This window comes from Nelumbo nucifera, chromosome 1 (assembly GCF_055504915.1).
Source record: "Nelumbo nucifera cultivar China Antique chromosome 1, China Antique-T2T, whole genome shotgun sequence".
Taxonomy (NCBI): Eukaryota; Viridiplantae; Streptophyta; class Magnoliopsida; order Proteales; family Nelumbonaceae; genus Nelumbo; species Nelumbo nucifera.
Window position 1 is genome coordinate 148356218 of NC_142649.1, and position 25760 is coordinate 148381977.

General features: G+C 36.3%; 1 protein-coding gene across 1 annotated transcript; it reads right to left on the bottom strand.

Annotated features, from left to right (window-relative positions):
• On the bottom strand, positions 1-24424 carry LOC104606508 (E3 ubiquitin-protein ligase COP1). Its single transcript, XM_010271750.3, has 13 exons — positions 23929-24424; positions 22860-22937; positions 20458-20613; positions 19822-20175; positions 19115-19272; positions 18949-19014; positions 16972-17050; positions 9780-9935; positions 9573-9671; positions 7302-7406; positions 6656-6835; positions 378-488; positions 1-291 (listed from the first exon to the last, which is right to left on the bottom strand). The coding sequence occupies exons 1-13, from the start codon at positions 24277-24279 to the stop codon at positions 121-123; spliced, it is 2064 nt and encodes a 687-aa protein (XP_010270052.1). The 5' UTR covers positions 24280-24424; the 3' UTR covers positions 1-120.
• Between the last annotated feature and the right edge of the window lie 1336 nt (positions 24425-25760).

The window sequence follows — 25760 nt, forward strand, 5'->3', positions numbered from 1 at the left end:
TTAAACTCTTTGAAACTGCCTTTTGCATATTTCAATATTATATTTATACATACAAAAATAATGATCATCATGTTTAATGAGAATCAAATTGGATGTATCCTTTTTATCTTTTTTTCCTATTTAAGCTGCTAATACAAGCACTTTGATCGTTCCTTGACTGTTAGCTGTTAACATTGTTGCAGAATCACTCTTCCAACATACAGCACTAATGAAGTAGGATCCTCCATCATCATCAGTATCATCTAAGTCAGATGAACCGAATCTATGCCAAGCTGCAGGTTTGGAGATTGCCTGCAAGTGAATCACATTACCAAATTATTTTAGAATTTTTTATGCAGTAAAAACCAAGGAGACCGAATTCTTGAAATTTTTCTAACCTTGTGATAAACAAAAACTTCATTTGTTTCGCTGCCACAAGCAATATATTCACTGTTTACGGTGAGACCTACAAAGTTCTTCTCATTTGTGTGACCTCTAAATGTGCGAACCTGGGAACATTAGTCACAGAAAAGAAAGCAAGGTTGGATTAGTCTCTACATCCTTCTAAACAGTATTAAGTTCCGACAATTAAAAAAAAAAAAGAAAATGGTTGCCAATCACTACAAGACTAAGTTCAGTGAGAAAGAAAGTATTCCAATTTTCATCAATAAGAATGATTTCTAAGTTAGGACTCCATTTCAAATACTTGTAAAATTTCATATTGGGTAGTATCCACATTAGTTTCCAAAGGCCCCTACTGAAAGGTCCACTACCATCTCACAATTTTGTTCCCACCTACCTAACCTCTTGCTGCTCCAAATACCAATTATCATCCAACGCACAACTTGCCTCAAGATGGAAGCTTTAGGCTATTATTGGTTTAATAGAAAATAAGAAAGAAACAAAATTTGAGGGAAGGTTCTTAAGAATTTTTATTGAATTACCTAAGAACTTTCCCTCAGCTTTCTCTCTTATTTTCTGTCAAACCAAACATAGCATTAAACGAACTGTTTAGGAAGTTGTAGATATTGCTTACCTCCTTTACACTAACTTATTGTTTAATCCAACTCAAACCATTTGCAGAATATTTGAAGTTTTGCCTCTCAGATTTATGGTTGCAATGCTCTATGTTGAAGTCTAGTTAGTGGGGGTATTTTGGTCATTTATTCTCTTGTTTATGTTTTGTCTCATGTTATCTCTTATTAAGGGCAGTATTGTACTTTTGCTTGTTATTAAAGCTTAGTGCGTTGATCATGTTCTCTCAAAACCCTCCTTTTCTCTTCCTTCTTTTCTACTTTCTCTCTCTTTCTCTTGACCACACTACTTTTCTTGAATTTTCTTATTTTCTCGCCTTTTTAGTAACTTTCCAAGGAAGATAACATGGTATCAGTGCACCAGTGATCGACCTGGTCAGACTGTAACATCTTGTCCTTTTCAAGTAGAGAGCATCTTCTTTGCATCAAGGGGAGAGAGAAGGACCAGAAACGACTGATCGCCCTGTAGGAAAGGAGGCATCTATGCCTCCAATCGTGACAGCCGGTGAGTTTTTTGTGGTTTTCTAAAGGTCCTCTATTTGGAGTTCAAAGAGGACTAGGGATTAGTGCTTCGTGCAGTAGTTGGAGACTGGTATATGGTGATTGAATGGATTATGGTGGTGTGGAAGGTCATTTTTTGAGTGTGTTACGTTTGAAAAGTGGAGAAGTGGTTCAGGCTGGGGTGAGGTAGCTTGTCAGTGTTCAAAGTTAGTACAACCTTGATAATACACAACTGACTAGGATAAAGCTTAATGGCACGAACTATATACCATGGGCTAAATTAGCTAGGGTATCCTTGATTGAAAGAGGTAAACTAAAATATATTAAGGGCAGCTATTACACATAGATTAGGGTTGAGGACCAAGAGAGTGGAAGAATATTACACATACCACAGACCTAAAAGTTCAACAAGAGCAACGAGAGCATATGGATGTTGCAAGGTTCTTATTAGGGTTGAAGAGTGAGTTTGAAGCGGTGAGAGCACAGATTTTAGGCAGTAGCGACCTCCCTTCTCTTTCTGAAGTGTTTTCATGCATCCAGAGTGCCTCGAACCCACATAATGAACATGTTCCCATGCAAGAAAGATCTGCTTTAGTGGGTCTCAGGGGGGTGTTGGAGGCAAAAATATGCTTGGTAGAAGAGTTATAAGAGTGAGTCATGGGCTTATAGGTGGTTGAAGTGGTGTTAGGGACATACTGTTAACTTCTGCTATGACCTACATGGCCTGCCATCCTCTTGGGCTAATCATGTTGTTGCAGGAGATGATAGTGGCAATAAAATTTCTACAAAGAAGGCACCTCTTTCAAGAATGGGTAAGGGAAAGGATTTAGTCTCTATCACTCATGAAGAGTATGAAAGGTTTCGCTTGTCTTCTCCCAAAACTACTGCCACCTTTGCACAATCAGGTACTACTGTCACCCTAGATAATTGACTCTGGAGCTTCAGATCATATAATTGGATCCTCAAACATGTTTTATATCTTTATCTTCTCCATATTTCAAACCGTAACCTTAGTTGATAGAACTTTTTTGCCTTGTTATGGGTACCGATAATGTGTCTCTTAGTCCTAACATCAATTTAAATTCTACTTTCTATGTGCCAAAATTCCCTTTTAGTCTTTTGTCAGTAAAAGGCTAAAAGCAAGCTTACTCTATCAGTCCATTGTTCAATAACCTTTTATCCTTCATATTATGTTTTTCGGGATCTCCAAATAGAGAAGACAATCGGTGATGGTCGAGAATTTGGAGGATTGTACTAATTGAATGACAATGGTTCACAAAAGGCTCTCTAACCATTCATCAATGGCATTGTCGTTTGGGTCATCCTTCTCTCCGTATTTTGAAGCAATCGGTTCCTACTTTAGATTCAATCTCTCAGTAGGAGTGTGAGTCATGTCAATTAAGCAAACATCATAGAGTTTCTTTTGTTCTAAGGGAAAACAAGTCTTGAGTCCTTTTGCTCTTGTTGACTTAGATGTTTCGAGTCCTAGTCAAATGTCATCTTATAATGGATTTAGATATTTTGTAACCTTCATTGATGAGTATTCAAAAATGACGTGGATTTATTTAATGAAAAAATTTTTGAGCTATTTTGTATATTTCTCTCCTTTCATGCTTAAATACGAAATCAATTTGGTGTATGTATCAAAGTGTTTTGTTCAGATAATGCTAAAGAGTATTTCCTTGGTGATTTTCAATCCTATTTGACACTCATGATATTAAACATTAGTCTTCTTGTTCACACACACCCCTACAAAATGGTGTGGCTGAATGGAAGAATCGTCATGTAATTGAAACAGCTTGTGCCTTGTTGATTTAGATGTTTGTACCTAAGACCTACTAAAGTGATGCAATTCTCACCTCGTGTTTTCTAATCAACAGCATGTCTTCATGTGTTCTTGATGGGAAGTCTCCTTTCTTCTCTTCCTACTTGTGTTTTTGATTGTGTATATTTTGTCCACAAGTTGGGCTCTGACCATGATAAACTCGACTCCCGTGTCATCATGTGTTTTTCTTGGTTATTCCTGTACACAAAAGGGGTATAAGTGTTATGATTTAGTTCTTTGTAAGGCCTTTGTTGTTCCTGATGTTACATTCTTTGAGAGTCCACCTTACTTTTCTAGATGGGAACCTTCTCCCTTGGTTCCTCCGCCTTCTACTTCAGGTGGTGTGTTTATTCCTCTTCCTACTTTAGAGGAGCCTATACAACCATCAATTCATAGAGCATACTCCAGACAAGAATGAGAGCCATTACACCTACAAACTTCAACTCCACCTCTGGCTTCCAACACAACACCAATGGCTTTGCTGCCAACAGATCCTCCACAATCAGATCTTGACCTTCCCATTACTTTCCGCAATGGTAAGCATACTTCTACTGATCACCCCATTTCTCATTGTGGTTTCTTTGCTCACTTATCTTCTTCCAATCAGAAGTTTGTTTCTCTTCTTTCTTCAGTTTCCATTCCTTGTTCTATCCAAGATGCCCTTGCTTCTCCTAACTAGAAAAAGGTGATGGATGAAGAATCCATGCTCTCCAATCTAACTATACTTGGGATATCACCTTTTACCTTTTGGAAAGCAGCTAGTTGGTTGTCGATGGGTATATACAGTTAAGCATCAACAAAATGGTAGCATTGAACGATTTAAAGCATGACTAGTGGCAAAAGGTTACACATAGACCTATAGTGTTGACTACTCATAGACCTTTTTCTCCAATTGCTAAGATGGGCTCTGTACAAGTGATTATCTCCTTAGCTACTCATTTTGACTAGCCCTTGTTTCAGCTTGATGTCAAGAATACCTTCCTTCATGGTAATCTTCAATAAGAGATGTATATAGAGTAACCTCCTAGGTATGTTGCTCAAGGGGATGTAGGGAAGACATGTAGATTAAGGAAGGCCATTTATGGGCTGAAGCAATCACCATGAGTGTGGTTTGGTAGGTTCAGTAGCGTGGTGAAAGAGTTTGGTCTGAAGTAGTGTAATGTTGACCATTCAGCGTTTAGTAGGGAGACATCTTATGGAAAGACTACTTTAGCAGTTTATGTTGATGATGTTGTTATTACTGGCAGTGATATGTGTGGAATAGGTGAAATAGTTTTCGCAACAACAATTCCAAACCAAAGATTTAGGATCCCTAAAGTATTTCTTGGGTATTTAGGTAGCTCAATCAAGATGGGGAATTTCCTTGTCATAAATATGTTCTAGACTTATAGAATGAGACAGGCCTACTTGGTGTCAAGCCAGTTGAGACCTCTACGGATCCTAATGTGAAGATGACTGATAGTCAAGGGGAGCTATTAGTTAACCCTAAATAGTACAAGAGACTAATAAGAAAACTAATTTACCTTACTATCACATGTCTTGGTATTTCCTTCAGTGTAGGTGTATTGAGACAATTTATGCAAATTCCCAAAACTATACAATGTGAAGGTGTTATGAGGGTGTTGAGGTACTTGAGAGGTTCTCCAAGTTGTTGTTTTCTATATAAGAGAGGAGGAGAATTGTCCCTAAAAGGGTATTCTGATGCAGACTGGACAGAGTCCTCAATGGACAGAAAATCTACCACAGACTAATGTACATTTCTGTGTGGGAACCTTATCACTTGGAAGAGTAAGAATCAGAGTGCAGTTGCTAAGAGTAGTGCAAAAGTTGAGTACAGAGCAATTGCACACACCAGCTGAGTTGATTTGGTCTTCTTCAGGAGATAAATATTCCTGTTTACAAACCTATTAAATTATTTTGTGACAATCAAGTTGCAGCTCATATTACATCTAATTCAGTTTTTCATGAGAGGACTAAACATATAGAAATTGACTACTATTTTGTGAGAGAAAAGGCAGCGAGTGGTGATATTGTTACCCCGTACATCAAGTCAAAACATCAACTTGCTGATCTATTTACCAAAAGTTTGGGTCGGTCTAGGATGGATTACATTTGTAACAAGCTAGATCTTATATGCCCCAACTTGAGGAGTGTTAGTTATTGGGGTATTTTGTTCATTTACTCTCTTGTTTTATGTTTTGTCTCATTTTATGTCTTACTAAGGGCAGTATTGTAATTTCACTTGTTATTAGAGCTTAATGAAACAAAGGGTCGATATAATACTTATAAATGTAAGTATTATAAGTGACGGAATACTAATGGTGGGATTTTTTAAATGTTCAAACATACACATGATAGACACATGAAAATCTTTTCTGAAGTTAACTAACAGAATGCTAACAGTGGGGGCAAAGTGCTGGAATCTGAAAGCTCAGGGTGGGTCTTTGTCACAAATGAAAGTTCAGGGGGCCAAGTGTCACTACCCCCAAAGTATAGGGCGACAGTCTGTAATTTACTCTATACTATATTATCATATTATAATACTAATAAATGTAATATATAAAATAATATACAATAGAAACATATATGTCGAGAAATGTAGCAAGTTACTAGGTCCTAAACTGAAGATACTCTCATTTCTGTAATGTAGTACAAGTTTAGCTCCCATTTTCTTTAATATTTTGATGGATTTTTCCGCCCACTTCAAGTTTGCTCAACTAGGTTCCATACCTAGTCGGGAGCTCACCCACTTATTAATGAATTTTTTCTTGCTATCTTTCTTATCCAAGGTTCAAAATATTAATACACCCCTGTGTATTGGCAGGGGCATATTGGTACTTAAATTAATGTGCTTTTATATTTTTTTTAGCTTTCCTTCAAAATTTGGTTTTTGGGCATGTTTTTAACCATATTTTTTATTAAAAAAAGAGTGGTTCCCGAAACACTTTTAAATAGGTGTATCATGAAGCCACCGATACGATACACCCAATATGGGGTGTATCGTATTAAAGTTTTGAACCTTGTGCTTACCAAAAAACACATGTTTACCCCCTTCTTCCTCCAAAAAACCAAAAGCTTATTTAGGATCTTAGATCAAGTCAAATTCATCTTGCAAAGACTATTAGATATCTTGATATTCCAAGTCTGATCCAGTTCGCAACATAGTCTGAATGTTGACATGATATACCTTGGTCAATAACACATTTACCACTCATGGTCTATATGGTTAAAGATAACACCTGCTCATAATTATTGAATAAATTGGAATTTAAAATTCATAGGCAAACTAACCAGTCTCTTAAGCATTATAACTTACCAGCAGATTTTCCTTTACATCCCACAACCGCAATGTGCTGTCAGTAGATGCAGAAGCAAGCTCATTGTTGGACAAGAACTTGACATATGAAACAGCTTTCTTGTGCCCATTAAAAACATGGAGTGGTTGGCTAATGTTTCTCAAATCATAATAGTGAATGTGATGATCTGCAGAACCAACCTGCAAAATGCCAAAAGTTCCCATTCAAAATAAGCAAACAGAAATAGTGAAATACAGAGCTGAAGGCCCAGCAAGAGTTAGGTGGGAAGGATGGAATGGACATGATAATTGAGAAAACAACATATTTCAGCAGTGAACTTGGAAAGAATAGATTCAGTTTGACAAAGTAGAAATAACTGATGAATTGTAAACATTAGGAAATGGAACCATGGTATAGAGTAAAACACATGAAAGACTTCAAGAGTGATCTAGCTAGAATATGTAATAATAGGTAAAAAATTGTCTCCAAATGAGAGAAGAAATGAGTTTCAAGCAAGATGGAGTATAATGCACTTCATTGCACATTCAGCACCTCCTAAAAAAATGGCTAAAAAAAACTTTCACTATGAAGACAAGTTTTATTCCTCCTTCCCATGTTGGTTCAATAATTCAGATGGCAAAGACGTGCATGTGTATGATAGTATACCGCAACATAAATGCTCGATCCAGGATTGTATTTGACACAACAAATATTTGCTTTCATGTCAATGTTAAGAACGCTGGCTTCCTGCTTTGTGCACCAGATTTTGACCTGTTTTCACATAAGCACACCATGAGGGAAGTTTACTTACCAAAAAGGAAAGTACAAACTTAGAAGTTAAAAGAAAGTGAACTGGTAGTTACTCAAGTCTCAACTAAACCTGTCTATAAAAATCTTCTTGGAAAATAAGAACTCTAGAATCATTTTATTAAATTTACTTCAATTATACATATTCTCAAGTATCTTGACATGAGTAAAAAAGAAAGAAACAACTTAAATGGCAAAGGGGTATACTGACTGCCACTTGTGTGGCATCTTAGTTTACTTACCAAAAAGGAAAGTACAAACTTAGAAGTTAAAACAAAGTGAACTGGTAGTTACTCAAGTCTCAACTAAACCTGTCTATAAAAATCTTCTTGGAAAATAAGAACTCTAGAATCATTTTATTAAATTTACTTCAATTATACATATTCTCAAGTATCTTGACATGAGTAAAAAAAGAAAGAAATAACTTAAATGGCAAAGGGGTATACTGACTGCCACTTGTGTGGCATCTTAGTTAGCAATTTCACATCAGTGCATTACTTGCCTCAAAATACTGATTTCTTTTTCTTTTGATAAATAAAATACTGATTCTTTTGCCTACGGCTTTCAAAAATTACAAAGTAAATTAAATTGCTAAAATCGTTAGGCTCAGATTAGAACTTCTCATTGTCAAGGATGTAATGCAATAAACTACCATACTAGACGTACTACTACTAATCTTATATAAATTGACAAACTACTTGTCAAATTAATCATTCAGATCTTTTTTTTTAGCCATTTGCATAGAATGTTTATTATGAGTTTTGTAGCTTATGCTTCTGCCAATACAAGATGCATTAGGAAGTTACAAAGGGACCTCTATGGCATGGGTGGCAAGAGGAAAAAAAAAGATACATGTTGTAAATTGGGATCAAGTTTGCTTGCCTCATTATGAATGGGGTTAGGCATTAGGAAAACAAATGGTTATGGCACTTTGAAACAGAAGTGGATGGTTGGTGGAGGAAGCAGATTGCCAGTAAATTGGGTGTCAGTGGATTATTTATCATCCCTTGGTTTCTCTGTGTGAAAGATCGTTTTGAAGGTTTACCCTTTTTTCTCACAAGGGGTAACTCTTAAGGTGGCAACAAGAGATAGAACCAGATTTTGGAAAGATAGATGGTGGTGGGATCAAGCTCTGGAGGAGTTGTTTCCACAGCTATATTTGTTGGCTGAAAATAGAGAGGTAGTGTGAGACTACTGCACTACACAGGAAAATCAAGTGGATTGATACCCTTTTTCTTTTTTTTAAGGAATTTACAAGATTGGGAAGTGGAGAGTGCAATTGATCTGATACAATTGCTGGAAGCCCAATGTATCTCAGTAGTTCAGGAGAACAAATGGATCTGGAAAGGTGATAATTCCGGTTGTTTCACTGAACTCGTGCAGCATACTATTAAGGACTCAGCCAAGTGTCACCTTCCTGGGTAAACAGGTTTGGATTCTGGAACTCCCTAGTGCCATCAAAGATTGCCTTCCTGGTTTGGGGACTGCTGCTTTAGGAAAAGGCCTCATTAGGGACAATCTGGCTAGAAGAGGTTTGGGGGTCCAGAACCAAGTTTGTGCCATGTGTGGGCAAGAATAGGAATCAGTCAGTCATCTATTCCTTTCCTGCAATGCAAAGTTGCTGACCAGATTTGGAGTTACTTCTTCAAAGCAGCTAATCTGAGTTGGTCAATGTCTGGCTGTGTTGGAGTGCTTGCAGGCCTACAGAATATTTAGAGTCAAAAGCAAATCTGTGGAAGATCTCATTAACCAGGCAGTGGGCAGAATTGGATCTTGGGCTTCAGTCTCTAAGGATATTTCTATGTCCACTCCTCTGCAGTCCTTGTACCATTGCGATTTGATTCAGTCCTGATGTTGGTTGAGGGGCCCCTTCCTCTTTTGGGGTTGTGTTGTAATCTGTGCATTGGGTGGGGTCCTCAGTCCTCCTGATCTGTATTATTGTATCCTATTCTCCTCTTTTCAATAAACGCTTACCTTACTCTTGCTCAAAAAAAAAGCAAATGATTGATAAAAATGAATTCTACAATGATGCCAAAAATGGAAGATGCACTTCACCGTTTTTTCCTTGTGTGTGTGTGTGTGTGTGAAGATGCACTTCACCTTTTCAGTTTACAATAATATTATGAGTACCTTGCAATCATCACTACCAGATACAAGCATTGAGGGTTCTGTGCGTGAAAAGTCAACACTCCATGCTCTCTTTTCATGCTCTTCATATTCCATGACACTCTGCGAAGGCCAATTGTAGCATTAAAATGTATGAAAGACTGAGGTTTGGAATGCAGATGGACACAATTTTTTTTATAAATAGAAGGCAAATATGACAATTGTTAGTACCTGCCGAGTATCGACATCCCAAACTGTGACTATCCCCTCATAGTCACTACTAGCTATATGATTCTTTGTATACTTGTTCCAACTCAAGCAACTGAGTTTGGATCGTGTAGACATCTCCACAATAGGACAATGCACATCTGTAGGTTCATTCACCACCTGAAAACCCCATGCCAAAACAAGGATCATTTTTTATGGATCCAAAGCAAGGATCAATTAACTACTTGAATACATGTTTGCATCAAGCCCCAGCCACTTATGGAAAATTTAGCATTACATTCACTAGAGATAGGGAGAAGTTGGCAGTTAAGCATACGGGGCATATTCAATTGAAAATGAGCAATTGTAAATAGAATATAGGGTAGCACATCTTTGGAAGGAAAAGTAAACCAATGCTTAATTTCATCATTTAACCATTGGCTGAACTAATCTTAGAAGTCTTACCAGTTATCTTTTTCTTTTCAAAAAGTTAGGGTTTTAATAGACACTAACAAATTGTCCATGACCATGACCAATAGAGGTCAACATGTTGGAAGAAAAAACAAGAAAAAAAAAACAAAGAATGAAACATAGAAAGAAGCAGTTTAGGGGTGTTTTTGAGTTAATAATGGTGTGAGTAGATTGAAGCTTTTTTTTTTTTTTGATCAATAACAATGAATTTTATTAATGATTGAGAAAAACAGAACTACATGGGAAGGAGCTAAAGAAACTTAACTCCCAACTACCCAAAGTACATCCTAACCATGAGACAATTACAAAACAGCCCAAAAGATAGAATTTCTATTCACCCCTTTCCTAGCTAGACCATCTACCAATGCATTTGCACTTCTCTTTATCCATGTACAATGAATTTCAATGTCCTTGGTGAGCCACTTGAACTTCCTCTCTTCATTACTATATTTCCAGAGCATAGAACTGTCCTCTTTTAGCTAGTTCACCACAATTTCAGAATCACCTTCTATGATCAACTTTTTAATATTCATTTCCTTGACCCTTTGTATCCTTTCAAGAGCTCCTAGAATCTCAGCCCTCAAGGAATCTCCTACCCCAATCGGACCAGAATACATGGCTAACAAATTCCCTTTTTCATCCCTTATCACTCCCCCTACTCTGGAGGGCCCTGGAATGCCTATGCTGCTACCATCAAAATTCAGTTTGGTAAACCCATGAGGTGGAGGTGTCCAACAGGAATTTAAGGTCTTCTTAATTGAGTTTGAATCTACAATCTCCTTCCATCTTCTTATCATCTCATCAACTAAGAACACTTTAAACAATTCCAATGTTCTCAACCAATGTATCATCCTAATGTGGATAATCTCCAGGATTACTTCCAAATTTATCTCCTTATTTGAGAATATCCTTGAGTTCCTCTCCTCCCAAACAGTCCAACACACCGCAGCCCTACCACATCTCCACATGATCTTGGCCCTTTTGGTTGGCCAGTTAGGCATGGAAGTGAATAAGCTTTGCACATTCAAAGGGGGAGTCCACCTGCACCCCAAACAGAGAAGTAAACCATTCCCAAATAACTTTGACTGACAAGAAATTAGTAAATGGTATCCAGACTCACCATCAAATTTACAGAGAACACACTAGTGAGGAGACAAACAACTATTGGGTCTTTTTCTTTGAAGTAGATCCCCTGTGTTAACTCTTCCCAGAAAGGCTTCCCAATAGAAACTCCCAACCTTTCGAGGTACAGGTCGACACCACACTTCTTTAACAGGGAAAGACAATCCGACAGGAGGAGGGGGTAAAAGGGCTTTAAAGAAAGAGGCACAAGTGTAGGAAACCGAGGGAGTGAGTGTCCATATTCTATAATTTGTCTTTGATGGCTCAATGAAGACCCCTTCAAGAATGGATAATAAGGCTAAAGTGCATGCTAACTCTGTCCTTGACATCTCTTCTCAAGCTCAAGTTCCATCCAAACCCATAAGGTGAATTAGAAGGAACAAGAAAAGAGGAAACTGGTTCATTTTTAAGGGTAGAAATAGCAAAAAGGCCTGAAAATTGATCTTTCAAAGAGGAATCCCCAACCCAAACATATTCCCAAAACTTAATGAGGTTACTGAGTGCAAGTCGTACCTATTCCATGGAGAGAACAAGGGCAAGATGGCTTGAATAGCTTTCCAAGGAGAAGCTCTTGTAGTCCTTGCTAGAATCCCAAAGTCCCATCTATTGTCTGCCAGCCCATGTATACTTCCGACTATCTTAACCCACAGTCTTTCTTTCTCCAATGAAAATCTCCATAGTCATTTCCCTAGTAATGCTAAGTTCCTAATCCTTATGTTCTCAATTCCCTAACCTCCCTCCTTCTTACCCCTACATACCACCTCCCACCTGACCCTATGATCCTTCTTTTCCTCCCCCGGCTCCCAAAGAAAATCTCTCATTAGTTTTTCCAGCCTGCTAGCCACCTTAGCCGGAATCTTAAACACTTGACAAAAAATAGACAGGAAGGTTAGCCAGAGAAGACCTAATTAAGGTGATTCTCCCTCCAAGAGAAAAATAATTTTTCTTCCAGTTGGCAAGTAGATTGAAGCTTTAGGAGGTTTATTATCTTCCAGTGAATATATCAAAGATTCGTTCCATTTGATCCAAGTAGATCTCTTACAATTAATAAAATCCTGATTAGTTTAATAATAATAATAATAATAATCTATACTATTATAAAAAGTACGAATGAGGATGTGGAACTTTTCTTGACTAAAATGCCCACATTTGTTATTTAGTCCATCTCTAATTATGAAGGTTGAAAATGTAATTTCAATTAATGCTTTTCACCCATTTAATCCCCTCTCATTAACTCTTGTATTTAAGGTATTAACTCCCATTTTCTCTTATTAAATTCCATATTTAAATTAATTATTCACTAATAAATGCTATTAATTAGATCTATGTCCAATACTTTTAACAATATAAACCCATATATATTTTAAAACTTACTCAAAAACAAAATCATTCTTTACCCAAGTGATGACTAAGCAATTCAACTATCCAAATCAAATTGGCCAACCCATGAAGTCATAGTTAGATAATAAAATTTGTAAATAGAAATAAATATAGAAAATTACAAAATGTAGAAAAATAGACACATTTATGATATTTATATTAATCAAATTAAAAAAACAAGTGCAATAAACAATAATTATTTTTATTGATGATGAACATGCAATACATAATCTAAAACTAACAAAAAATGAAATTATTTTCCTATTTGGCAGAGATCAATAGTTCAACTTTTGGGTCAAACATGTCAACCTTGAATATCATAATTAAATAATAAAAATTAATAAAATATAAAAAAATTCAAAAATAAAAAATACAGAAGTTTTACAAAAAAACATTTGGGCACATGTAGTGAATATTCCAGAAGGCACCCCACCCACCTAGGCAACTGGGCAACAAGGCACCCCACCCCCCGGTTGCGTAGCCTCACCTTGACGCATTGAAAACTATGACATTAAGTTATTAACCTATTTAGATGATCACAGGGTAAGCTCCTCTAGTGAATATTCCAGAAAATGTTCCAAAACTAGGTGGCAACATAGTCAAGGCATGGACTGACAAAGTGGGTGTTTTAGGACTCCATGCCTAATTATACCACCAATGAAGTGATTCAACCTATATGGCCACAAGGACATGATTAGGAGACAACTAAGACTGCATCATTAGCAACTGCTTTGTTCATATGCTTTTTTATTTTTGTGTTTGGCTTCCAAAGAATACTTTATAGATTGGACTTGGACAGTTACATATTTGTTTGTTATGAAAATAAGCTTATTATAATTAAAGATATTGATAATTGATATAGACCATAAACAAGAAAAGAAGATAAACAATGTCAGATTTGTATTACTATTTATAGCAATTTCTGCTGCGCTATTTATAGTAACTCCCATAAATATCATTATAGTAAAATCATGATTTATTGTTTTTAGTAGTTTCTGGTTTATCTAGATTTAGTTAGGAAGTTGCTTTTATTTGCTTTGAAGAGTTTCCGTGAAATTAGAAGTGTCTTGGGTGTTAGTCAAGTAAACTAGTTTTAAGAAATCTGTTCTTAGTTGTCAAGTATTAAAAAAACAAACTAAGCATGGCCTACCCTAGAACTTCATAAATATATTGTAAAGCTTCAATTAAGAGATCATTAAGTTTCCTTCATCATCATCATCATCCAAACCTTATCCCAACTATATGGGTCAGCTACATGAATCCTGTTTCACCATTGCATCTGTTTAATGCCATATCTTTTTTTTTTTTTGGAGAAATTGAATGCCATATCCATTGTTACATTATTGGTGCTTAAATCATTTATTATTACTAGTATCTATGTTCTGTTTGGTCTATCGACTCTACCTGTAGCCCTTCTATCCCTTCAACTTGTAACAAATCACTTCTTATAGGTACTGTTGGTGGTCTTCCATGCACGTGACCAAACCATCTTAATCTACTCCCTCTCATTTTATGTACCTAGGTTTTCCTTAATAAACTAAAATTCTTGACAACTAAGAAAAGATTCATTCATTTTGAAGGCGGGCGTATCGGCCTGTATCAATATTTTGAACCTTGATTTGTAATGCAAGCTTAAGAAAGAGAATTGGAGAGGAAGGAATATCCTTGGTTCTGCTGAGTGAGAAGACTTCAAAATGAATGAATCTTTTCTTAGTTGTCAAGAATTTTAGTTTATTAAGGAAAACCTAGGCATATAAAATGAGAGAAAGTAGATTAATATCCCGGTAGGCGGTAGGGGCGTATTGGCCCGTATCAAGGCTGCTTCTTTTTTTTTCAATCTGATTCAGAGGGGTTGGTTTAAGGTCCATCCACCCCCTGAACCAGGTCAGACCCCAAAACCCCCACTGTAGGGGCGTATCGGGAAGCCACCAATACGATACGTATCAGCCGATACAGCAAAATTTTGAACCTTGTTACAAATCTGAAACCTCTCTAATCTCAAATTAGACAGTTCAGCTATAAAGCTCCCTTTCTCAACCAGCCATTCAAGTAAATCCATTCCAGATCCAACACCATTCCCTCCTTAACTCAACATTGTGAACATAAACGTGGGAACTATATTAATATATGAATCCTATATTAATAGAAACTAATTGATTGTAAGTGTAATGTGGGAAATGGGAACTAACAAGTAAGGAGCTGGTCATCTACAAAATTCAGCCATTTAAGACCTTTGACTTTCAATTAAGGGTGTTTACATTATGCATGTGTCTAGGCATGGTTTTAAGCCATTAAATCATCTCAGTGTTAATGCACTTTCTGTTTTGGGTTTTAAGTGGTGCAGACCAAACAATGCTTCATATTTGTAGTGTTAGTTGTTCATGTTTATGGTCATGTTTTATTGCACATTTTAGTCTTACTAGCACATATATGTTTGGCATCCTTTTTTTCATTAATTCTGAGCAGTTAGCACATTTGTTCCAGTTGATTAGTCACCCCCTAGGTACTTATTAATCAATGCTTTGACTTGATAGGTGAATCAAACTAGGTACCACCTAGCCCCTACATTGCTGAGTGGTTGTGATCATCCACTAAGTCTGTCACAGTCTAATCTACAAAAGTGGGCCAATCAATGTTACAACAGCCGGAACATGTCCTGTTACCACAAGTTTCATAAAGGTTAAGGTAAGCAATGAAGATATCTGTTATCTTCCAACACTCATGCCATAAAGAAAAGCATATTTGTATGTCGGATTTATTTATTTTATGCAATTTCTATGTTACACAAACACATTTTTCAATACCAATGTTCCAAAATGAACCTTTAGCCGTAAATGTTCAACAACATCTAACACTGCACCTCTTATATTTGCAATGTTTATATGTATCTGTAATTAAGCACCCTTAGCAAAGTGTAACATTAAATCACTCCTGGAGCAATATTTACAGCTTGAGGTGCATTTTGTGGCAGTGGTACCAATACCAAAAAATGTATTTATGTGCCACGCAACTGATCTTAATTTTTCCTTACAAAAATTATCAAAGTCCAATTAATTCTATATCAAAAAAGTATAAAAGATCAACAAGTCTCTACCCTCAATCAATGTTGCATGGACTCTCTTAATAATGTTTCTTGCACTGGACAAAATTGTTTTGGTCATTGGATCACAGGCTGAACAGCTCAATTGTCCAGTTCAACCATTTGACTCGCTCAAATAAAAACAAATATATATATATATAAAAGGAAACAGTTCCAGAAGATTATCTTTTAAAGTTATTTTACATCAACACATAAGCATAAAACAATAGATACTAAGGATTACAACAACTACTAACACATGTATGTGGGGTATGTTTGACCAAATCAACATTTCTAAGGACCAGTTTGAACTGCCATGAAGTGTCCATGCAGGACAAGGATAGAATTCCAACCAAGGTTCAATATTTCAATACGATACGGAGTCTTTTGTTTACCAACATGCCTATTAAGGCATTTTTAAGAAACTCTTTTTTTTCTTTTTGTTTTTTGAAGAAGGTTAAGAATTGTATTGAAATGAAAAGAATGAAAGTACATCAGCACATGTACAATGATGATAAGTACAATGGGAAATAGCCCCCTTTTGAAATTAAAGAACATAAAAATAGCCCCCTGTGAAATTTTCAGAAAAAATTAAAAAAAAAAAGGTGCAATGTTCAAAGTATCAATATCTATAAAAAATGTTCTAAGTAACGACACACCCCTTCCAGAATATCGGGGTGTATCGATATTTTGAACCTTGATTCCAACAATCCATAATACTTGATACCCCATGGATACTTAGGACACTTCTACATAGCAATTTCTCCTTGTATATGTGACATAAAATAACAGCTAATGTATAGAATAAATGCAATTTTACTATAAATCATCAAACCATGTTCCCTAGTTCTTTACAACCATCAACTTGCATCAGATCACCCCTTGCTTATGCAATAGGTGGTATAGAAAACCAACAAATAATTAAAAAAATGAAAAAACATCATAACAAAGATTCTTATTTGGAGACAAAACAAGCTAGAGTTGTTAAAGAAGGTTGTTATCCTAACCTGTTATTTTTAACATGTAAGTAACAAAAGAAATTGATTACTGCTATACTTCCATATGACCATTATAAAGTTAGTACTGAGAAACTAAGACTTATTCATATAACAATCTGTAATTGCAAAAGCAAAGCAAAATAACTTATGACAACAGACAGCTTACCGAGGAAAACTCAAAGACTTTAATGCGCCTAGAAACTCCAGCAGTAGCAAATAATTCATCATCACGATCAAATTCTATGCTGCATAGAAAAGGTGGTTAATTAAAAAAAAAAAGCCAAAATTTATTTATTACACAATGTGAATCTATAGAGGAGGATATGTTAGACTATCAGAATTATGTTAGTCTTCCACTACTACTAACTATTCTACCAACATCACATTAGATAATTCCCACTTCCAGTGTCTCCGCTACTACTGCTTATTGTTTTTGTTATTTTTTGTAGTTGTATCTAATTTCCCACCACCAATAACTTCTAGTGTTACTTGTTATATCCAAATCTTCCTTACAATATAAATTGGTAACTGAGATAGAACCAGCTTCAGACAGAAAATTCACTGGGAAGACTACTTGGAAAAAAGCATGTTTTTTTCAAGTTTTTAAGTCAGATGCTTGGTTATATATTAAGGTTTTTGCAAGCTCTCTCTTTTACTTATACCCTCAGAATTGCAAGGCAGAAAGTCGATCAAATTGAGATGTAAGATAAAGACCATGCAAAGGAAAGGAAACACCACACTGCCACAGATAAATTCACCCAGGGGATGGAGATAAGTTGGTAGATCACTTTTTTCATTTTCCTTTTAGAGTGAATGCACATATTTTCCCACCCATACGAAGAATGTGGTGACTAGGATAGTTAGAATCTTTCAACTATGTCAAACTTTTGGCACCAATATTTCACAGAGGTTCAAATAAGTGAAGCCTTCACAACATATTTCACAAGAATACTTTTTTGTCTTCCTAATCAATATTTAAATCTATCACTTATACCAGATGATTATATTAGTTTCCTCTTCAGAAAAAAAATTGTGCAGAACTTTAAGGATTGCTGTAGCCTCCATCTTCTAATATCCAGATAGGTTGAAGATATAAGCTATGTGGTTAACTCCTGACTTTTAGCTCAGTCCACTCAACAAAGCCTTATCCTTATATCACAGTTCAAAATTTCGATATGATACGCCTGATACAGGGTGTATCGTATCGTATCTTCGGGGGTCCGGTACACCTGTTTACAGGTGTTTCAGGACCCCACTCTTTTTTAATAAAAAATATGTCTAAATATCTTCCCAAAACCCAAATTTTGAAAAACAAAACTAAAGAAAAAAGCATTTCCGCATGTATCTAAGTGCCAATATGCCTCTGCCGATACACAGAGGTGTGTCGATACTTCGAACCATGCCTTGTATGAATCAGCTACATGAATCCCATCGTGTCGATACTTTGAACCATGCCTTGTATGAATCAGCTACATGAATCCCGTTTTGCCATTGCACTCCATCAAGGGTAATATCCACAACGTTTTAGGTTCAAAGTTGTCTCAAATGGCAAAAAAATTATCAAGGGTCATATCCAACTGTTCTAACTGAAGCTCAATATCGTCTCAAATAGCAAAGAACATTAATAGACATGGATGGCATTCTGGATAGGTTTGTTACATTTCAAAGTGAAAAACACTTGGATCAGAGTTTTCACACAGACAAAAATATGGACAAACATTCTAATTGAGCTACAGGCCACTGCCAATGCTTTTTCCGTGGTCAAGAATACCCAAAAAATGGTGGCAATACCATAGTTGGATTACTTAATGACTTCCTAAGTCCTGATTCAGCAAAGTTGAACTAATTTTCAGAATTTCCCTGCTCTATGCCTCTACCACAGTATGGACCAAACCAACTCATCCCTTCCAGTTGCAGGGCTTGCTAACACAAGGAAATTCAATTCCCAGCAATTACTTATCATATTTTTAGGTAATTTTTATAATTTACTAAACATAATTCTTATACAAAAAAAAATATGATTTTTCCAAGAAACTGATTAAGTCAATATCTTATAGAAAAGCAAAACAAGTACGAACTGAAAGTTTTCCCAACATAAAAGATATACCCCGAAGAGAACACAAAAGCAAAAAATTCTCCTCACCTTGATACAATATTGGCAGAGTGAAAAATATCCCCATGCCTGAGTTCTGCTATGACCCTCAATCGACTGATTCCCACAACCAAAGAAATAAACACATTAAACATCAAAATAAGAATATAGGCAACATAACTATAACTAATAACTAAAAATATGCATAACCATATACCTGTATCGTGTAAAAGTAGTCAATACAGATTGAAAATCCTCAAGACCTGCATTATACCCTTCTCTCCTAATGGCATTTGACTCCCTCTCTTCTTGCTTATGTGATTGGTTGGCCCACTGTCGCCGCTTTTGCAAGTAACATTCTTGTAGATCATTGAACTGTTGCAAGAGATGGAATGAGTGCATCCAGAAAGAATAAATAAAAAATAAGACAAGACAACTCAAATAAGTTTTGGTACTTCCACTTCCAGGTATTAAACATTAGATTATGTGTAAATGTATATGCGCATATGTCTAAGGAAGTATTCCTTGTAGCATCTTTTGAATATAATATACATCATTTCTTTGCCTTACTACACAATAGCGGGGGAGGGAGGTTTTCATCTCAAACTCCATGCTCAAAGAAGAGCTTAGTATACCAGAACTCATTGAGCAGATCTGGAGGTCCATGGCTGCACCTTAGCATATTTTTATCTTCCATTCCATCTTGTAGATTTCTGGATTTCTGCTGTATCTTTTCTGGTTATCAAGAAGATTATATAGACAATTTCTGAAAATAGGAATTTTAGGGTATAAACCCTTTATCTTTATGTAAACCAGTGTCTATCAGTACACTATTGCCCATCTTAGTACAAAACCATAATACAATCCATACAACATGTCCAAAACTCCAAATTATACAAATGAAAATTTTATGAAGTTACTAACCTGTGCATGAACCCGCCTTTTTCTTGTAGCAAGTCCTGATTGAGTAGTGGCATTTTGTGTATCTGATCCACTGAGAGCATCCTTTCTTTGGAATCCCTGAGAGCTGGCTTGAGCCTTTAAGTCTCTCTTGTTCTGAAAATTGCCTAAACTTGTTCCTCCTTGTGCACTTCGACCACTAGAGATAAGACCAGAACTGTGCTTATCCATTGAAGATGGCCATGCTTTCATAACCATGGGATCATCATGAAGCATTCTCAGCTTCACTGAATATCTCTCCCTTGCTCGATATAACTCTATTCTATGTCTCTCTACAGCATCAACGTCCTCCTTAATGTACTGAAGATCATTTTGTATCTACAAAAGATGCAGAAACTCATTGATGTTGAACTTAAAAAATGAACAGAAAGCAAGTGAATGGAAGATTTCAGTCATGAGGGAACTAAGATTCCCCAGTTTAAGGTAAGAACCAGCAATAGATGAGCGCCCTTATGCTGCACATATATTGTTGAAGATAACACTACAGTCTTAAACAAGGGAGTTTCAAATTTTCTAATACAAAATATCTGGAATTAACTGGTTCCATTTGGATGGAAATGCCAAATAAATTAATGGAAAAAAGAAAACAACACTACAAACCTCATTCAACTCTTCAAGTTTTTGCTTCCTTAGGCAATTCAAGAAATCAAGCAGAATCTGCATATTTGTCTCAGCTTCTTCTTGCTCCGTTTTTCTTTTTTTCTCTAGAAGGATAGTCAGCAGACTGTCTAACTCCTTAACTGACACTTCACAACCCTGTCTAAGGGCCACAAGGAAGCGTCACATTTAACAAGTCTGAGAAAAGCATGATTTGAAAGGGAAAACAATAAAATTGTTTTTTTTAAGCCTTAAAAACAACAAAATTGGTAACAACATGCTACTACTATTAGCAATCATATAAATCTTTTAGACTGAAATCAGATTGTAATAAGATCTCAATTTTTTTGGAAAAATAAATGATGAAAAGACAGGTCTAGTGCCTTATCCTGCAGAATGGTTAATGTTTAATAATAAATTATTTCACCTATTCGTGTAAAAGAAGCATCATAGCGTACATACATATCTCACGGTGAAGCACATGAAATCCCTTGATTCTAGGACCAACCAGACTCCAACTCAAACAGCAACAAAAGATACAGCTCATTCATGTTATCTCTAGTATTGGATTCTTCCTGTCAATGTTTTCGAATGTGGAGGCATGATGCAAGGTGTTCCACTGCCTAGAGGAGTGAGGTGCAGTTCAGAATGTAAGAGGCATAATCCTCCTCAAGAGGAGGGAGGAGGAAGAGGGAGGAGAAAGGAGTTCTTTTTTTTTTCTTGTTTCTTTTATTCTCTTTCCTTCCTTCCTTCCTTCCTTCCTTCCTTTCCTTTTCCTTTTCTTTCTTTTTTGAGCAAGGTTTGCATGAGGTACATGAGGCATATGCCTCTGGTACACCATGCACCTGAGGCGCACATCTAGGAAGCATAAGTGCTTCTAGAATGTGCTGCAGGGCATTTGGGGGCACCTTGCCTGGAGGTGCACTTCCCACACCTTTTAAAACACTGCTTCCTGTAACTACTAATTCTGACACAACTTATGGCTTCATCACTGAAAAGAAACCTAATTGTTCCCGATAAATAACTCTGGCATCTTGAATGTATCCTTTTCACTAGATAAGCCCACTATATTATGAACCATGGCATCACATTTTTCGATATTCAGTATAGAGTGAAACGTTTTGATAGTCATAGGATGACTGATTCTGACAAGATTAACAATATGGAAAGGGGAAGAATGACAGTTTGATGAGAAAATAATAAGAAATAGAAACAAAAGCAAGGACTGTTCATTCAAAATACTCACTGGATATTTTTGAAACCAAATGTTATTTAGACTTTTATGGTGAAAAGGAATAATTAAATGGTTAAAGTTAAAGAGAGGATCCATTGGGATGCCAACTCTTCCAAGGAAAAGGTCACTTTTTGTTGGTTTTAGGGATCATCACGAAAACCATCTTCCATCCAGGTTGAAAAAGATAAAATGAATTCCATAAGATGGGGAAAGTGTTTAGGGAAAAGTGCAAGAAGAGTCTCAAACAATTTGAATTAGATTAAACATCTATTTGACATGACTATCTTGAAATGCAATTCCAGATAGGTTAACTAGGTGGGCAGTTAAAAAGAAAGGGATTTATAGCGGTTGTGGTTCCACATTGCCATAACTTGTATGTATAGCAAATGAATCCATATAGAACACAATGGATTGTTAGGTCTTTGTTCTGATGTCCATCATGTAAATCACTTTTTATATTATTTTTCCTTGTAATATAACATAAAGAGGTTATCCACAACCTAGGTTAAAGTTGACACAAGCAAAAATTAACTACTTAATAAACATAAATCTTCAAGAACACCAATATGACTTAGATATGCAAGATGAATCTTCCCCGTATGGGGTTTTAATTGCAGAATAAGAGCAATAATTAAGTAGCATGTTAAATATGAGAACCAGTGTTTCAAAAACCAACCAGGAGGCCGAACCGTTTTTGCATATATTGTGCAAATGCATATTTTATCAATAAATAATGTATGATTATGTTTTAGATATGATATATGTATTATTTTATATTTAATTTATGTTTTAATTCAATTGAACTGCCCAGGTCGGACGGTTTTTGACCAAGTCAACAGTTTCAGACCGAATGATGGGTTTTAACAGAACTGGACCCAGAATCCTGGCCAGGTGACGGTTCGAACGGTTCGACCGGTTGGGTCAATGGCAGGTTGAAAACACTGATGAGAACAGTGAAATAAAAAAAAAAAAAAAAAAAATTTGAAGTTACACTCATCAAATCAGTGGAACAAATTTGCAACCAGACCATATGAATTAACACATTAGCTGAATCAATATAACCAAGAAATACTCATATGATAGCCACCAAGAGAAAAATGTAATGCAGATTGCAGAGATTAGATGTCTCTTTTCAAAACTTTCCAGCCTCAACATAGAAGTAATAACTGACCTGTTGTAGTGCTCGACGAAGATGCTCTACTGGAGATGTGGTTTTTCCTATTTGACGAGCAGAAGTCTTCTTCAGTAGCTACAAAATGTGGTACAGATAAACCGTATAATAATGAGCTGCATGCCAAGGAAATAATTTCATGACACTAATTATGTCTGAAGATTAACCAATACATCAATAAAGAGTCACCTTCAAGTACATGATTCCATGGCTGTCGACATAAGATAATATGTGCATATACCTTAAATATCTAAAGGAATTTTTGAAAACTAAAGTTTGAGGTTTTAACTTAGATTAGACAAGCCACCAACCAGTTTACATTAAAGACTTCCAGGCTTCTATTAGATAAGAACAGGAGAAACCTATTCCATATCATTGATAGAAGAAAACCTCTAAAAGTCTTTTTTTTCTCAAGCTTTACTCATGTACTACTGATAAGATTGTAGGGATGATAATTTCATAAATCTAAGATGTCACTTCCACGACCCAAACACCCAAATAAATAAAGTATCCTCAATTTTCACTTAGATAGTTCCAAACTGGTCAGAAATGTTTTAAATAGGATACATTGACATAAAATTTCTAATTTTCATTGCTTTAAACGGTTGAACCCATGCTTCGACAGGTAACTAACTGAAAATATGATATTATCTGTTTTCCCGTTCCTGATTTAGACAAAGTAGAATTTCTAAACTGACGACGAACGTCTAAAACAAGTAATACGGGACTTACAGTGCTGATGCTGTCTACTTGTAGATTTTTGTTAATGCACGCCCCTCTATGGAGCAATTCAGAGTATATTCTAACGAGCCCAGGAATATATACCAAGTGTTCTGAACCAAAATTCTCAATATTAAGCTAGTGATCTACAATGTTATAGAAATCAAGTGCATAAACTTGGGATCAAACAAGAAATTGAGGTGCAAAAATATTCAATTCTCAATTTCTCATAAAATTTAGACATTGTAAAAGGAGTAGACTTTAGACCGAAAACAAAATCAGGCAGAGTTTAAATTAAATCCTAAGAAATGAACATGACTAAAAGGGCGGAATTGAATAATTAACTAACCTTATTGAGGAGGAAATTAGGGTACAGCTGGTTATTGGTGAGGTAGTTACCGCAACAAGGACAATCGTTCTTGTTGTGAAGATGAGTAATGATACACATGTAACAGAAGCTGTGGCCACAAATCGTCAAGAACGCGTCTCTGATGATCTGCATGCATATCGGACACAAGAAGTCCTTATCGAACTCAGCCACTCCCGTCTCGAGCGACTCCGCAGCTGCTCCTCCTATTCCTGCTGTCGCTGCCGCCGACACCGCTTCGTCAGCGGCCTCCGACGGCCCTGCTACCGCTGCTGAAGCTCTTGCCTCCGCCTTCACTGACGGTACAATAGCCCCCATTGTACTCTCGCCCATCTCTCCACAATTTGTTTGAACCAAAAAAAAAGTCGGAGTTGCAGAGCTTCAATACGACCGATCCTCGGGAAATAAACGACCAGAGATAGAAAAGGAGAGGCTTCTATTTTCTGGAGTGGTCGTTTACGGCGGAGAGAGAAGTGAAAGAGAGAAAACAAAAAAGAAAAAAAAAAATATATATATATATATATATATATATGAGGGCAGAAATGTCCCACGTTGAATGTGACGGTGACTGTGACTGTGTGAGTGGAGTGGAGCTTTACAGAAGTTTCCTCAACCTGTACCTGTACAGTGACCGTCGTATTAATAACCCCTTGACCTTTTAACTAATCCTCCCTCCTCCCCCTCTAGCCCTCTGCACGAATTTACAAAGGTTCCTTTTCCTTCCATGAGACGGATCACGGATCCACCTAGTGGACCCACATCACTCTGATCTCTGATGAGAGAACAGACCAATCCAGATCGTCAAGTCAATAGAATACAGGAACTTTTTATTATTATGTTTAACGTGCAATCAGCCACGTCACTGCTCATTCTGTCCATGGCGGTACGCTAACGCCATAAAGGACCCAAGGGGGCCAACGTCGTTCGGCGTGGCTTCTGTGAAACCATGTGCTTCTCTGGATTTCGATTTTTCGGTTTAATGCCGCGAACATTCCATATCGTTTTCCTGTTTTACAATTCCCATAATAATTGCCGAAGCCTTTTCTGACCGTTGCTGTTACCTCACCTCACGCTTGCTAATTGCAGGTAGAACGTTATGCACAAAAATGTCCAAAATAATCATGTAATAATGGGAGTCAATAAAAAAAAGTTGGAAGTTGCATTTTTACCTTTGAGCATTTGATATGAATGACAAATTTGGAAATTAAATCAATTTCAAAATAGAGATTGAAAGGGCTTGGAAGTTGGAAGTTGCATTTTTACTTTTAGCAGTTAATTATATATATATATATATATATATATATATATTCAATTTTATTATATTATTTCATTTTATTATTGTATATATAAATAATTGTATATATCAAAATTCATATAAAATAAAATTTTAAGATATTTTTTTTATTTTTTGTCTATTTTTAATTTATGTTAAATTTTTTATTAGTTTTTCAATTTTTTTTAAAAAACATGGCTTGGCCTGTGGACCGGTCAGCCCAGCCCATAGCACGATATGGGTTCACACAGGCTCAAACTATGGGTTGTGCCGAGACAAGCCCCCAAAGTATCCTAGGGGAGGGAAGCACGACCCAACACAGCCTGATTTACACCTCTAGTCGAGGGAGGTCTACTTGCAACTATGTCAGAAAATTAAAGGGAGGTTTCAGCAACGGTCAAAAACTTCATGTGAGGTTTCAGTGATTTACCTTATAATTAAAATAATTATGTCCCTATGACACATGGAAGACAACTATTGGTTTGAGCTTAGAGGATTAATTATTTTCTTATGACACATGGAAGACAACTATTGGTTTGAA

Bases quoted from the DNA above. Each gene is read 5' to 3' on its own strand.
- LOC104606508 (XM_010271750.3), bottom strand. From the start codon at position 24,279: ATGGGCGAGAGTACAATGGGGGCTATTGTACCGTCAGTGAAGGCGGAG. The intron at 22,938-23,928 runs GTTAGTTAATTA...CACATTTTGTAG, and splicing joins CTAATTTCCTCCTCAATAAG to CTACTGAAGAAGACTTCTGC. The intron at 19,015-19,114 runs GTATATGGTTAT...TGTGGGAATCAG, and splicing joins ACTACTTTTACACGATACAG to TCGATTGAGGGTCATAGCAG.